Source organism: Megalops cyprinoides, chromosome 14 (genome assembly GCF_013368585.1).
Source record: "Megalops cyprinoides isolate fMegCyp1 chromosome 14, fMegCyp1.pri, whole genome shotgun sequence".
Lineage (NCBI taxonomy): Eukaryota > Metazoa > Chordata > Actinopteri > Elopiformes > Megalopidae > Megalops > Megalops cyprinoides.
This window is the reverse complement of record NC_050596.1, coordinates 28,761,406-28,778,486: the sequence shown is the minus strand read 5'-3', so window position 1 is coordinate 28,778,486 and position 17,081 is coordinate 28,761,406. Positions and strand designations below refer to the sequence as shown.

The 17,081-nt window shown below is 46.7% G+C and overlaps 1 protein-coding gene across 1 annotated transcript in view; it reads right to left on the bottom strand.

Moving 5' to 3' along the window:
* metap1d (methionyl aminopeptidase type 1D (mitochondrial)) overlaps positions 1–17,079 on the bottom strand; it is a 32,206-nt gene extending 15,127 nt beyond the window's left edge. The window contains exons 1-2 of the mRNA XM_036544910.1: positions 17,046–17,079; positions 1,138–1,304 (exon numbers count right to left, since the gene is read on the bottom strand). Of these exons, the coding sequence (XP_036400803.1) occupies positions 1,138–1,304; positions 17,046–17,064 (186 nt within the window). The 5' untranslated portion in view covers positions 17,065–17,079. The remainder of the gene's footprint in view (positions 1–1,137; positions 1,305–17,045) is intronic.
* Positions 17,080–17,081: the final 2 nt, after the last annotated feature.

Here is a 17,081-nt window from a genome sequence, read left to right as displayed (position 1 = left end):
GGACTGAATAACTGTGATTTATAGAGAGAGCAGGACATAAGGTTCACCCTCTGCTCCAAAAAAAAAAAAAAAACACTTTCATTTCCACTTCCAATTGCCAACCTGAATTCCTCATACTTAAAAGAATAATGTTCAGGCAAAAATGTACACCTGAACGCATAATTATGAATGCATTATTTCTATGCTTATTCCAAGAGCACTGAGCCTTCACTGCAGTTATCACAGAAATATTCCAATAGAAGAAAAGCCTTCCATTTAAATCAAAGATCAAAATTTGATTAATGACAAAAAACAATGACCTTAACATCCCAAATGATAAATCAAACTACATTAAAGTAAATATATTATTAGCACCACAGATGTTTCTCATCTTTGTTGGTTGCAATGTATTGGCTGAATATGCAACAGGAGCGATGTCTGTAAACAAGTGCCTTTTCAGGCCTCTACCAAACTCATTTCAAGATTCAGGGCAAAACTACATTCCTCACCAGGTAGACACATGCTCTGGCGAGACACATTTTTCACTATTTACAACTTACATCTCATAGCGGTTGTAAGACATGAAATACAGAGAGGTGGAGTTTTCAAATGGCAGAAAAATCTCGTAAAGCGCGAATGACGCTTCGACGCTGGTTCCAGCTCGGCCGTTAGCGCCAGAGCTGTTGAGCTGCACCTGACTACCTGAGAGCGGCCCCACAGTGACAGGGCTATGTATGGAATATGCTGGCCGGTTTGGTTGCTTCAAATTTCTTTGGAGTGGTTCAGGAGCAGGACTTGAAACCGAAAGGTTGCTGGTTCGATTCCCTGCTGGGGCACTGCCGCTGTACCCTTGGGCTTAACCCACAATTACCTCAGTAAATATCCAGCTGTATAAATGGATAACACTGTGAAAAACCGTAACTGACGTAAGTCGCTCTGGATAAGAGCATCTGCTAAAAGACCAATAACGTGATGTAATGTCTTGTGAAAAAGCTAAGAAGTGGTTCTCTCGCAGTTCAGACAGCAAGGCGCAGAGGCTCACCCTGTCCTGTTTGAGGGGAGAGAACATGCTTGTCCGTGTGCTAAATGCCAATAATGAAACGTGATGTAATGTAATGTAATGTAATGTGTGGCTTTGAGGCTGCGGCCGGCACTCACCTTGGGCACGGCGTAGGCGGGCCGCACCACCGCCGGCCGCACCACGCTGTGGGTCCTCTGCCACCTCTTCCAGAAGAAGCAGCGGCGTGGCTGGGCCCGGGCGGCCCAGACAGGGCATCCGCCGCACCGCCGCGACACTCCGCCACCCAGGAGCAGCGAGGAACAGCCTGCAGCACAGAGAGTCCTATTACACACCGCTGCTACACACTGACCCCAGAACAGCCCTGCCTATCTCACCAGCTAGCTGTTAGCACTTCTATTTAGATGCCTATTTAAAAGACTCTGCTGTCACAGACTGACCCCAGATCAGCCCTGCCTATTCTACCAGCAACTTACAAATGACACACACATTAAAGTCACTGAACAAAATGAGCCGGAAAAGGCATAGCAGTAGTTTCCTGGAGACGGTCACAGACCTGGTAAACCCTGGAAATAGTAACTACAGGAAGCACTTGCCCAGGTCAGGAGGACAAGCATGTTCTCTCCCCTCTAACAGGACAGGGTGAGCCTCTGCGCCTTGCTGTCTGAACTGCGAGAGAACCACTTCTTAGCTTTTTCACAAGACATTACATCACATTATTGGCATTTTAGCAGATGCTCTTATCCAGAGTGACTTGCATTTGTTATTTTTTTGTTATCCATTTATACAGCTGGATATTTACTGAGGCAATTGTGGGTTAAGTACCTTGCCCGAGGGTACAGCAGCAGTGCCCCAACAGGGAATCAAACCAGCAACCTTTCGGTTACAAGTCCTGCTCCTCAACCACAATGCTACACTGCCGCCCCAAGACTCGAAGTATTTACAAACTTCTTCACAAAAACATGTTCATTTTGAATGTCGTTATGGCCAAACCTCACCCAAACGCCCCGTCTGCAAAGGATTAAACACTTTTAGCTCATAGACACAAAAGTCTACAACAAACATGTTTAAAATCCAACCACTCCCAAGAATGGATATGTTAATCCCTTCATTTCTGACAGAAACACACCCACCCCCTGAACTTCATACGGTGCCAAAAAGACACAACAGGCTGCGTGCACACTGTGGCTGAGAGCTTAAGCATTTTTATATCAAAGCCTCACCACGACTATCTATCTATAAATGTGTTATAGGCCATGAGTCAATGTTACAAATGGCTTGCTCTAAAACTAGGGCACTTGTGCCTCTAGAGGTACATAACTCTGGGATGTCTGGCTTGTCTCCAGGTTGTCCTCAGGAAAAATTGTTACAATGAGAAATATCATCTGACACTTCATTCGCTCATAAGTGCATTTTTATGCAAGTTCAAAATTTTCAAACTGACCTCCACTGAGTGAGCAAAATATTTCGGGATCAAGAAAGCACACAGGTACCACAACTCAGATTTGTCACGTCAGCTCCTCATACACCAATATCCCTTCATATTCGTGACACTATTCAAATGACATTAAGCACTAGTGTCAGTTCAACATACAGTAGAACTTATAATAATGGCAAGGAAAAGGGAAAGTATAGTTATAGTATTACCATGAATTATGAACATATGCTTTGCAAAACTGTGCTGGTCAAAAACTCTTTGTCATCCATATAAATGACTCCATATGCTTTAGCTACTGTGTGATCAGATCCTGTGCTGTAGTACAGAGCAAAGCAAGGCAGGGTTCTCACAGAGCACTGTGAAGTAGGTACATATTAAGTACAGCAGTAATCGATGATACCATAATACAGGGGAGTCATTTAAAATAGATTGCTTATTCATGTTTCAGAATTACGTGTCAATTTGTAATCATTTAGAAATGATGTGTTTTTAGCAAATGCCTTTTAAAACCACACTACAGATTTACCAGCTACTACTCCATTAGGCCTAGTGTTATTATGGTTATGAGTGATATGATTATGATAATGATGATATTATTATTATTATTAAACTAAAACCTTTACCCAGTGGAATTTACAATCCATGCGATGATTACACTAAACAAAATGAAATGCAACAACTGAAATAAAATAATTATAAATAATTTGAAATAAAATAAAAACACTATTAATAGTACAAGAAAATTCGTTGCATATTTTTCACTGCATTAATTTTGTATTTTTTAATGTAATTACAATGCAACATCCCAATTATTACATTACATTACATTATTGGCATTTAGCAGACGTTCTTACCCAGAGTTACTTACACAGGTTACAGTTTTTACGCGTTATCCACTTATACAGCTGGACATTTCCTGAGCCAATTCTTGGCTAAGTACCTTGCCCAAGAGTACAGCAGCAGTGCCCCAGTGTGGAATTGAACTGGCAACCTTTTGGTTACGAGCCTTACTCCTTGCAGCTATGCTAAACTGCTGCCCTGATTCATTATTAAAAACAAATTACTTTACAGACAGACACAATAAATAGATAGACAGCCAGAGAGATATAGGCACAGATATGCCAGTTGCTCTACACCATCACTGTGCATTTGTTACTGATCTGCTAGAGGTTCTAGTGGTGTGCATCAGCAGTGTTTTGCAGGGGAAACACAAACTGCCTGTGTTCTGCAGCTCCGTACTGCAGGGAAAGAGGGAGAAACTCCTCTCTCTTCGTGTGGATTGTTTAAATGAGACCCAGGCAAGGAGGAAAAGAGAGAAAGAGCGAGAGAGGAGAGAGGGAGGGAGGTGAAACGCTGTGCGGCGGACAGCAGCGGGAGAGCAGGCCGTGGCGATGGCGGTAATCAGGGGACGAGGCGGCGGGAAGCACAGCTCCGAGGGGGCTGGCGAGCCGAGCTCCGGCGCGGCGTCAGAGAGCTCACCAGCGTGGCGCTACGCTGCTCCCGGACGCCAGGCGGGGCCGTCTCGCCATCCCAACACACACACCACCCCCCCCCACCACCACCACCAGCACGGCCCAATCAGAGCTGGCAGGGAAACAGCAGCGGGGGGCGGCCCTCCGGGGGGCCCGCGTTTTGAGCCGCTCTGAGGAGAGCTGACGCACAGCTGAGTGCTCTCAGTACGGGGAACAGCAGGGGCCCCTGGGGGGCCGCCTGTGTATCCACATATCAGCACCTCGCTCTCCGCTGAGCACGCCTCTCCCGCTGAAGAGGTGTTGGGGGGAGCTGAAAATGATGTCAGTTGCTGTGTAGAGTGGGGGGGGGGGGGCACAGAGACAAGGTGGCACATGTTTCCTCAGCTGAATCACTGCCGCCTCGTCAGTCAGGGTGCACAGAACAAATCGCACCTTGCCCCTCAGCCCCCCGTTTCTAATCTTTCTCTCGAACCCGAACGCTGGCCGCTGCTTAGACAAGGAGGCTCAGCTCAGGCACATTTCTTTCATGTGGAAAAGCGAAATCAGCAGCATTTGTATGATGCTGTGCAAAGAATTACGCTCAGTAACCACTACATGTACATGGTATGGATCTTTTTGTTGGACTGTCAAGCACTTAAGAGTTGTGAAATACTGCACGCATTCTGTTTAAACGTTCGATTTTCACGATGAGTCCTGAGTCACATAAAACTGCCTGTGATATACAGCAATGAACACACACTCTGTTGTCCCTATATGGCCAAAAGTGAGAGCTTGCAGCACAATGACAACACGCAAACACGATGTTACACATGACAGATTCACGACTCCTGGGTTTTATTATCTGAAACTTGCTGGGGCCAAATAACTACCTTGGAACACACGTCAACACACCACATGGCCCGGGGTGACTATGAACTCATACACAAACAGTAGCTAGTGGCAGCCATTGCAGGGCCCTACAGACCTGAAGTATTGCCAGGGCGTATTACAACCATCACCTGCAGTTTGAATGAGTTGTCGTGGTCATTGGCCGCACTCACACAAGCAGACTTTTGCCCATAATCGCCCTCCCTCCCAAGCCCCAGGTCACAGTGCAGGCGGAGTGAGAGGGTGTTCCACCTTAGGGGGGCAGGCCGGGGTATAATCTCTTAGGAGACGGTGCTCAGTTGCAGGTAACCCAGCATCAGCAGCCTGGACAAGTCTCCGCACATACTTCGCCTGCAGCGGCGTTCTCATGGCGACGGCCCCGGTGTGGGAGGCGGCCTGCGGCCCTCTTGTCTGGGGGGGGCGCTGGTGGCCAGCGGCCCGCCAAGGGAGTGAGGGGCTCTTTGAGAGGGCCTTCCGCTTGCTGGGGTTAACTCGCCCCGGCTGCCAAGGAAAACACTGCGAGGGGCGCGCAATTACGGGGGACAGGCAAAGGCCAGGCGCAATTTCCAAACCCATTTGCATAGCTGAGAGGGGCCCCCAACGAGACCCCAAGATTCTGCATGGGGCAGACGGAGTGAAGACCGTCTGAACCTGATCCCCATTCAGAACTTATTCAGAACCTCAGAACCCATCTTCACACTCAGGGCCTCATAAATCAGTGAAGCTCTAAAGACGCTGGTGAATATGACCGTGCCTCCCAACCACAGTGTGCGAGTTTTCCTCTGATCACACAGGCAGTCTGGGCTTCACAGAGCGCACTGCTATCTAAGACTGTAAATAAATAAACTGCGTGCCGTCAGACAAAACATCTTAAACGCGGTGCCTTGTTTCAATTAGCAGCTGTTGAAAAGCGCACATGTGAGCGGATGTTATTGCTGTGAATGAAACTCTCTGTTGGGGCAGGGAGCTTTGCGTCTAAATCGGAGCCCTCAGCCTGCTGTCTGTAAGAGTGGGACAGCCTTCCCAGCTGCACTGTGTGGGACATTGCAGTTCAGGGGTGCGGACCACCAGTGCCAATCGCTCCCCTTCTGGTCCCAGCAACATGTGGGGTGCCCCAGGGTGGGGTGAGAGCCGGGGGCCCCATCAGTGCCTGCTCCCCAATCCCTCCCCCCCACCCCCATCCCCACCCCCGGGGCCCCCCAACAGCTGCTCCCCAGCTCCAGAGCCTCTCCAGGACCCTCTGCTTCCTCTTGCCTGTGGAACGGGGGCCACCGGGGTGGGCGAGTGTGAGGGGTTGGGGGGGGGGGGGGGAGTGGGGGCACAGCGTGCTAATAATAACAACATTCAACACGCGGACCCCAGGTCACGACACACACCATGACCCCCTGCCTTCAGAGTGTGTAGAACGGGACAGGAGCCAGCAGCCACTCCACACAACAGGCTGGGAGGACCGCAGGCAGAGGACAGAGGTCTCCTTTCTCTTCCTGCCCACCACCCACCCCCCCAAAGCAGGGTTTGGGGGCGACCCAAAGCTAACTCGCTCACAGGACTGCTGGAAGTGCATTATCGCTCCAGCTGCACTTCTCAGCGGCCCAAAATAACGGGTCTGTATGTGTTTAACCTGTAACAGCACAGATACCCGAGGCCCACAGAACGGTAAAGAACTGTAATTTTTTATTTTAAAGGTCACAGAATCCCTGGAGCAGAGTTCATGTAGGCTTGGGTCAGAACTCACGTAAATACAGGCTTTGTGTACATTATACAGATCTTGGTTCCCTCGTGATCCACGGTTCTCCGCCTTTGCACTCTGAGCGAGGCGATGGCAGTTTCAGGGTGGCTTTGCAGTTGCTATGCGACCTTGCTTTGATACAGTGACACACATCTCACACGGGCTACGAAGGACCGTAGCTCTGCGGTTTACGGCCAGACCGTTTATCCTCTCTGATATCACTTTGACTTCAGTGCTGCATGTTTTGTGTATATTTCTTTGCTACACAGTTCCACCACTTTGCGTCCTTAAAACTCTCAACCACATCAAAACATATTTAATTTTGACCTGAGAAATGCATTTGACCACACTCTGCACAAAGCTGTAGCTAAAATCTATTCTCCCTCACTGCTGAGCTGTATGTCTAAGAGTCTATTCTCCCTCACTGCTGAGCTGTATGTCTAAGAGTCTATTCCCCCTCTGTACTGAGCTTTATGTCTTAGTTAGAGTCTATCTATTCTCCCTCTGTGCTGTGAGCTGCAGAATTTGAGAGGCAGAGAAAGGCAGCAGTTCTCAGAGACAGCTGTCCTTGTGGTAATGTTCAGGAGGAGCCAGTGGACATTTAATTATATGTTCTTCTGCAGTCCTCTGAAGGGGGGTTGGGTGGATTGGTCACTGCTTCCTGTCGGGACAGGGGGGGGGGGAGGAGGAGGAGAGGAGCTGGGTCCAGTCCCACAGAGGTTGGCGGCACCCCAGACAGCTCGTCACCATCGGGTCAGGCGACAGGCAGAGGAAGAGGATGAGATACAACTTGGACATCTCAGTCCAGGTGACACCCTGCAAGGGACATCCCACCCCCACATGCACACAATAAAGAGCTCTGTCTGCAGCATGAACCTACACTGACCAGACACAAGCACTGACCTCTAGGGGGCTCTTCTTTAAAACACACAGGCTCGTAAAGGGGTAGCTCAGCTCATTTGTATTTAAACTGGACAATCCTTTGTTGGAAAAAAAACACAAACAGAATCCATCAGAATCACACCTTTTTTGGTGGTTGCAGTTGAGGTTTAGAACAGGACAGTACAAAGTGTACCTGTAACCACCCACCAGAGACTGTAAAGCGTCTCCTGAGGGCACCATTTACATTTAACCACAGAAGAACCTGTTTTAAAAAACTTAAAACATGCACACGAACACTTAGCAGCTAAGGACACGAGAACATTCCAGAAAAACACTGTCACTCAGACTAATGTGGAGATGTCTGTGCTGCGTTCCGCAACTTGTGCGAACTGACAAAAAAGCAAGCACCAGGAAGAGGAGATCCTGCCTGCAAGAGGAACAGAACCGCAGCCCGAGAAAGCACATGTCCCGGCCCCTGCGAAATGACAGATCCCTCCACTGCCGTAACACTACGGCTCGCAAAAACAAACGGCAAACAGTGTTTGCAGTGTAAACACTCGGGGCCTCGCCCGAGTCAGGTCCGATGGGTCGGGCTCCGGCGCATTTACGGGTTCTCACACACTGGACGCCGGGGGAATACTTGCCCCTAATTAGCACAGAGCATCTGGCAAATTTCAGCGGGCCTCCTTGCGGCACATGGCGCATTCCTCTCCCCTTACTAAGCTTCGGCTGTGCTGGAAAATACGCTGCGGGCTTCGGGAACTTTCAAAAGCAGCCAGGAGGACGGGGGAACGTTCCTCTCCATGCGCACTGCAAGCGGTACACAGAGCGTGAAGTCACACCGCTCTTTTTCCCAGGGTTTCTCACAGCCTCCGGTGACTGTTCACAGAGGTCGAGAAAAACGGGGCGCAGTTCCGTTGCTAAAATAACAAACAGCATTGTCAACCTCGAGTATAAATCGGATTAAGGTTACGCGACTGCCTTTTTTTCCCCCCCTCTGGAGTTTGGCCTGCAATGTGATGCAACGCAGTGCATTATGGGTAAGAGGACATCGCGGTCACCTCTGCGTGCAAAAAAAAAAAAAAAAACAGCTCCCACAAAGCCCCTGTGTCAATCAGCAGATTGGTTTTTGCATAAAGAGATTATTATAGGCCGCAGCTATGCCGCCTCCTGGCCAAACCCAATATCATAACAGCATCTTGTGGTCACAACTGGCGCTCAAAACTCGAGCTGTGCAAAAAAAAAAAAAAAAGCATTACAGCAAGCAGGAGCACCACCTTCTGTGTGCTGTGGAATAGAGTAGGTTTCATAGGTCATTCAGACACACTACACTTTTACTTAGTGACCTGTCTCTGGAGATAGCCGTTTAAACTACAGAAAAAAGCAGCCCTCTTTCCAAAGTGGACCGCAGTTAACATGCCATGAATAATTAGACTTTTTTTATGAGAACCTATGAGCGTGCTTATGTGTGTGCTTAAGGAAGTGCCCAGCGGGTGACCTGCTCTTAAGTGCAACACCAAAGGCAACAAATTAAATCCACGAATAGTGTGTGTTTGGGTGTCCCAAGTGCATGGTGGCGAGCATGCTCCCCACTCAGAGCAGCTTGGTGAAAGCTCGTAAAAGCCTGCTAACGTGGTTCGTGGATTCCATTTACAGGCTCAGGGAGTCTTTCACGGCATACTTCAAGCTGAATTTGATACATCCTTAGATACGCTGGTGATATAATTACTTGCTATCAGGGGTTAACACCAAGCACACTTGAGCACTGAGTTTCAGCCTCCAAAAGTTTAGTTTTAGTCTGTCTGTTGGCTCCTGCATTTTCATGCTCCAGTTTGACGCACTTTGCAGCTTGTAAAGTCATAGCATTGGTTTTTCATCTGACTGACATTTCAAACATGCAAGGAGCACTTTAAATACCACTAGGGTGAGTATGCCAAACCTGCTGAACTGCGTCAATACAAACAGGCCACCATGCCTCTGTGCACATCCAGAGCCTAATGCAATTACTGTGCCTTCCCGCCTCACGCCCCAATGCTATCTGTCTGACTCCGCCCACTCCCGGGTCACATGCTTCCACCAGGGGCCCCAGATGATCCCGTACAAATCACAGCACACTGTTTCAGCGTTAATTAGAGAACACCACAGAGCGAGTGCATGCCTCTCTACCTCCACCACATGGCTCATTTAAAAGATTGATGCCTGGTCCCTGGATGGCTGGACCGGAGTAGCTCTTGATGAATCATCTTCTGTCCAGGAAACTCCTCTCGTGTAGCTACAAATTTAGTTCCCTGGTGCTTCCACTCCATCTTTCCTGTGTGCGGTAACCATGTCACGTGGTGAGGAGACCCACGCTAACAGTGAAGGAAGGCTGAATGCAGCCCCAGGTTCAAACGCCTATCCTTAAGACCCAGACTTTAAAACGGACTGAAAGCAGTAATAAACGAGCCCAGTGGACGAAAGAGACAAGAAGGCTGAAAAATTTTACCTGCCTGTTCTGCCGAGGCGAGACAAAGCCCTCCTTAGAGCCTGAATCCGGACGCTTGTGCAGTTGTGACACAGGAAAAGGCTTGTTTACATTTCCAGCACACCCAACATACATCATTTATGACACAAAATAACAAGCGGGTTACTGGAAATGCTCAATCACTGCCAATCATGCCAACTAAACCCAACACTCACAGCTGCCAGCTACTAATCCAGCGCATGAAATTCTCATAAAAGAAGTCCAGTTACGGGTTACAAGAAGTTTCGGGTTATCCATTTATTGTAAACTTTCTCCATCATTTAGGTTTTTCGATCCCAAATTTAATGCAATTAAGAGCAACTAGTTTAACACTAAAATTCACCTGTTCAAACTACCTGCCAGCATCAGATAAGAAGCTCAGCTTGTTTGTGTAACCTGGGGATTATTACATAACCACACTAAACTGGGACTGACTGAATATTTACCCAGGACACTAGGGAAGCCCCCTACTCTGCAATAAGTGCCAGGGGAACTTTAACGACCACAGAGAGTCAGGACTATGGTTTAACATCATCATCTGAAAGACAGCATCTCCTACAGCACAGTGTCCCCATCAATGCACTAGGATACTGATCTCCTTTAAGGCCCAGAGGGAAGACTGCCCCCTGCTGGCCCACTAACACTGCTTCCAGCAACAACCTGGTTTTCAGTCTACCATGAGTATACCAAGCCAAAAAGTGCTTAGCTTCAGCCATCAGGCAGGAAAGAGGTATGGCTGCTCATTACATTATCATGCTGGAGCAAAACTCAGTCTCTCTGTCTCTCTCTCTCTATATATATAATATGTGTGTGTATAAAATTGTGTTCATGTTGTCAGACTGCATGTGATCTAGGCCAGCGTTTCTCAAACCACTTTTCCTGCATGTTTTAGATCTCTCCCTGCTCCAACACAGCTGATTCAAATGATCAACTCGTTATGAACTCCTGAAGCTGCCTAACAACAAACTGATCATTTGAATCAGCTGTGTTGGAGCAGGGAGAGATCCAAAACATGCAGGACAAGTGGTACTCCAGGAGAGGTTTGAGAAACGCTGATCCAGGCAAACGCACAGGTGTCACACGTAAATGCCTGAGAAGTGGATAAGATGGGCAGGCGTTCACAGAGCAGGGTAACATGGTCTGAGGTTAACTCAATCCCTGAATGCCTGGGACCTTCACCATGCCGTGTACTCAAGCATATCCTCCTATCAGCTGTAAGATCTCCCTCCCTCTGAGACCCGCAGTCAGCCAGCCAGTCAGTCCCTCAGCGGTGCGGTCAATTAAAAGATGTCAAACCCGAGCTTCTTTCACAATGTTTGGCTCTACCTGTCAGCAGCGTCAAACATTATCTAAAAGAGGCCGAAATTACGAGAGAAGCTGAAAGGCTGCGCTGGCTGACAGCGAGGGGGCCGGGGGAGAACTCGGGGATACATGGATGACCGCGGGAGCACAAAGGGCTGGGAACGAGATAAGGACCGACAGGGAGGGTGGGGGGGTGGGGTAAACACGGCTCCCATTCACTCCCCTGGGAATCTGGGAAGCGAAACGGTGGGATTCCTCAACGATCAAGTTCTCCGGTTCCCCCTGAGCGGCCTGGGCCCGGGTCCAAACCGCCAGCTCGTCCGAGCCCGGGAGGGTACAGGCGCCACGAGGTAACCGGATCAGGTGAGGAGCGTGCCAACAGGTGTAACCTGAGACTGACATCCAGAGTAAAGCTACTGTCGTGGCCATCCTTCCTGCACAGTGCACATACACGCTCACACGAACACAGGCACAGACACGCACACACAAACACACGCACGGTTCCTTTCAACTAATAAAAGGCTTAACAACCAATAATCAGTTGTTGTTGGTGCGCTGTTGCATCGTGATACTTTCAGAGCCGTAATAAACACCGCTCGAAACAGTGACACATTTGCTGTCACATCCAAAGAGGAGGAGAGGGGGGAAAAACATGGGGCCAGGCGAGAACTGAATACACTTCAACCAGATGTAGAGTGATGAAAAAATAACACTTCAGCTGCAAACCGCCGGCCTGAAAAACGAGGCGCGCGAGAGTGAAGTGCCAAATCCCTGTAATTCAGCGTCTGACTCCGATGGTCCCTGACATGACATGATGGACAGGCCGTTTCTTCCCCGTGCGAGTGGCACACAAAAGGGAACTGCTGCGGATTCGGGCCGTGATAGCCGGGGACCGCCGCTATACGAGCCCCTGACATCCTCCTTCCTATCCTCCTATCCTCCATCCATCCGCGATTTCGATTCTCCGGGTCTGAATGCGTGAGCGACTGCGGCGCTATTGTAACCTGCAGCGTTGTGCAATCTTTCGGTTTTACGCGCGCGGGGGGGATTTTTTCTAAATACGGTTATTTTCCAACGTGGATGTTGTTAGAAGTCTGTTTAACCCTCGCTGAAAAAGAAAAAAATCACATACCAAACGTACCAAAACAAACGACTATCGTATTAACACACAGTTTCCGCGTTAGCCTGTAGGTTACAACATTTTCCCTGGCATCTTTACTTTACACGAAGGAGGGAACGGACCGCAAGTGACCGGAGCTTGCTTCCAGCAGGGCCCGTCTGGGCCGTGCGTCGGTTGGTAAAGCTAGTATTTCAAACGGTGGGAGTCGCTGGCTCGGCTTGTTACGCTATTAGAGAGAATAGGCCTGGGTGAAGCGCTTGGCGTCCACTAACGCGAGATCCATGGCTGTTTAGCCTCGGCACCGATGCGCCGTTCTCCGCCCGTGTTCTCCCCACATACACAGGCTGTCGGTTACTGACTTCAGCAGCTCAAAGCACAGCCACGACAGCAAAGATTCTGCTACAAGATTGTGATTCTCATCTGAAGGGTAAATGTAGTGCTCTAGGAAGGGGCTGCATTGCTGAAAAAAAACACAAGGCTTTATTTAAAATAAAAAACGCATGGCTATGTATTCATAACCTCAGGTAATACTTGCAGACCCCATTCTCCAACTGGAATTACACCACAATGTTAACATACTTCACCTGTCACATAAGTTTTTAATGGTAACTAGCTCTGACCAATTGCTTAGCTAGATTTATTTTCTTGTTTAGAAACTGATTACATTACATGATGAAGGTTAACCAGTATAAACTGAGATACACCTCAAAGAAATCCCTACTAAAGGATCTAGGAACACCAGTAAAGAAACTGAGCAAGTAACACAGACAGAGTGTAAAGCATATAATACATATGGCGACGCTTATATATGTTCTATACGTACATCTTATTGTTACAATGCAGCATAGGATCTCTGAATATGCACTACACATGACTCATGGAATGAAACTCAAATTTCACTTGCCTCTCTGCAGCATACTTTGCCTTGTATAGTATTTTATTGTAAAGTGTATTTTAAAATCATTTACAGAAGTGTCCCCTTATTTGCTAATCACAATGCAAAAACGATATCCAGGTACTCCCACGCAGTGTAATATAAATGGTTTCATCACAGTGAAACAGTATACAGGGCTTCTTGTATCAGAATATATTCCAGAATACAGGACCATCTTCTATGATGAGTTAAAATGGAGTTTTATATTTACAATTTGAAGGAGAGCATCTTTACCTCTCCCTTGGGCTAACACTCAAGCCTATAATGTTGTCCCAAGCTCTATGTCAGCCACAGCAGCACAAATAAATTAAACTGATCTGAAACTGAAAGAGTAGGGTATATCGAGCCACCTCTTCTTACATTTGGAGAGGCGAGAAAATGGAAATTAACCTCAAGACCTTGTGTTTTTTTTTTATTACTGAAATGTGTAACAATATCTACAGAGCTGGTTATTAAAATGATCTGTCTGAGTGGGCTATGCAACGCCAAAGAGGTTTTAAATTGAAAGGCTTAGCACTTCTCATTAGCTTCACACTTAACATCCGCAGCAATCAGAGGAGTTACATGAGCCACAAGAGGGAGCCCACAAAGAATCACGGCCATAAATTGATTTGACTCGATGCGACGTCTGAAACTGAATTAATGCATACATCTAGAGCACTCAGCGTCTTCCAAGTCTCTCAAATTAAGTTTTCAGACCAGGTCCAGGTCATCCTTTTACCGCTTTTAAAAACCTGCTGGGTCGCCCACTTCTACTGTCGTGTGTGATCAGTTTTTTTTTTTTTTTAAACTGCTTGGTCATCCTGTTTTATCTGCAGTTGCCCCCCCAATCAGATTTCATTTTAAACTGCTTGGTTATCTCTTTTTGTTTCGTGAGCAATCATTCTCCACAAGCAGCACGTGCTTCCCATAATTCCTAGGCTTTCCCTGCTTCTCCTCCTCCCCCCCCAGCACATGTGGCTTCTGACTTGGCTCCATCCCGACAGAAACCAAAGACCATTTCACAGAAATGAGAGGACCAACTTCTGCCTTACTTCCGTCTTCGCCTGCTGCCTCCAGACACTGGCTCTCTTTGCAGCGCTACTTAAGATGTAAATTTATGAGACCGTGCCTTAACTCTGCATTTTCAGCAGTAAAGGCAGGCTCGGCGCCAGGAGAAAATACAGAGGGGTGCAACTGCAATCCACAGGGGTGCACAAAAAGTCATAAATACTATGTAGATATCGGGACACAGGGAGGCAACTGGGGGTGCAAAGCAACCCTAAGCACCCCATAGTGCTGGGCTTGAGTAAAGGAAAATCCATCCATGTCCAGCTTCCACACCTGGTTTCAAAATCATCTATGTGCTGTAGCTGGTGAGGAATACATTAATGCCAGTTATGTTAAACACCCAGTATAATGTGGACAAATCTGGAGATAGATGTATCTGACGTGGAGGTCCCCTGTAGCACTGCTTAATGCATCAAGGGTTCCTTCTTGTAGTTTAAACATGCAGAGTATTACTGAACTGACACTATGCTAACAGATATGCGTATGTTATATATAGTTTAAAACACAAATGAAATATTCAGTCAGATTCCGTATGATCATGCCTTCAAACTCCCTTAATATCAACACCAACATATGACTGAAACTGAGTGAGTCCAATGGCTGGCAATATAGAGTACAGCATTTTTTTTACTTTACAATGTGAACAGACAAAACTAGTGAAATATTCAACATTCCCACTCTTCATTGGCTGGCCTGGAGAACTATATGCATTCCAGAATGCTGCCAGACAAAGCATATTTGCTAATTCATGAACAAAGCTTTTCATTCATAACTGATCTTAATCTTTCTAATATTAAGTCAAATATAGGGTTCCCTACCTTAGCCATCCCGCGAATGACCAGTTCAATGCTGGGTGCTGCCACCTAATGCAAGCACAAACCCAAAATGTCCCCAACTGTTTTTAGATTGCACCCTGCATGACAAAAATTGCATTTAGATTGAGGACAGTAATTTAACAATACAAAAATGCTCAAGAAATGACAAAGATTTATCCAGAGGGGCAAGTCTGCAAGAAAGATTTAGTCCTCTTTTATGCAGATTTATACTTATGCAGAATGTTATATTCAAATTCTACAGATAGTTTGAGGTTAAGAAATTTTTTTTAAATATAGTCAAAATTAATTTAAAAAAGTATTAAATTCTTTCAAAAAAGAATGCTCAAACAAAAGCAAATTCACAACACATAATTCAGAATTAGGAAGGCGCACAGTTTCGTCTGACAATGACTTTAAGATGTTTAACATGTTTTTTGTTTTTTTTTTTACTTATTTTATTTCAAATACTTGCACATACAGAGTGTCTTGTGCAAGGCACAATTCTAATTGACGTTCGACTAGATAAAACACACAACACACCTTACAGCTGAGAAAACTGAAAATGACTGGCCGTATCCCTTCCAATACTGATAATAGCCTACTACTGCAGACGTGTGGGAGACATTTATTGTGCAGAAGAGAACGAAGGCGGCCGAATGCTGTTGGAGAACTGTCCTGTCGACCGTGCAAAGACAAATGTGTTTTCTGAATCACGATGTGGCGGATGGTGTAAGATCCAGATGTCTGGAAAGCGTGAACAGGCCACTGAGTCGCCGTGCGTGAACAGATTGTCATTCTGGAAACATCTGCACAGTGTTAAAACGCGAAGGCGACCGCCAAGGAATGCTCGAAGGAACGAAGTGTTTTCCACAGACTAATCCAAATATCATACATTGCCAAAAAATCTGAATAATAAAAAAAAAGACAAAAAGTGGTCTGTTTATATATGATGCGAGCTGGGTCGCAGTCCAAGCGGCCCCTTGGAAACAATGATGCTCCACTGAAGGTTAAGTACAGGTTTTGGTGTACAGCCTAAAACAATCCCTTTTGCTTAAAAAAGATTGTCACAACAAGGTCTTTGGACTGTTATGTGCATAACATCATGTTGACATCTGATAACTATTTTTCGATTTGTATATTTTTAAAACGTTTTCCATTTCTGCAAACCGAGAGCTCGGGATAGAGCTAACTACCGAGGAATTGCACGCTTGAATGCCAATCGTTTTCGCAACCCGCCTCTGACAACTAATTATGTGGAAACGAATTTGCAATAGTTTAACACACAAATGTTGACAGTCTGATTAAATCAGAGCCGTTAAGTATACACAACTTTTAGTTCCCCTACTCCAACGGGCCACTGTTGCAGCAAACTTAATTCATGGTCTCCAAATACCTGTAATATTTCATGGTACTATTTATTTGTGCTGTTGAACGCGCGAAACAAGCTGACATTCACCCGTAGAGCACAGCACAGCCCTGTATTTTGCTCCACCGCGGCAAATTAGGAATTCTCTACTTGTGCAACCGGTTGATGCAGATGGTGCTTCAGAGGCGGCGAGACGGGGCGTCGCATATTTGCTTTTCTTTAGTTTGTTTACATTCCGTGAAGTTGAACGTAAGGGTGTTGCAGCTACGTAAGCAGTCTTGAGTTGTTTCTGAAACCACCATATATAACTTTATAATGAGTTAAGCAAGGCTTAAATACTGTATCCTCACAATGAACTGCAGAGTTACACCTGAAATTTGTTTTAGTTAGCTGTTCCTAGGTGGCTAACTGGCTAGCTAGCTAGCCTGCAAAGGGGGCTACCAGCGTCGATCAAGTCAGGTGTTTTGGTCGATGCTATTGTTCTGTTAAGCCAACCATATATGCAATGTTCTCGCCACACGACTCTAGCTACATCTTGGACCAAACGTACTGAAATCAAGCCCACCTTACCTCTTCTTACCGCACGCATTACGGCACAGGGCGCCG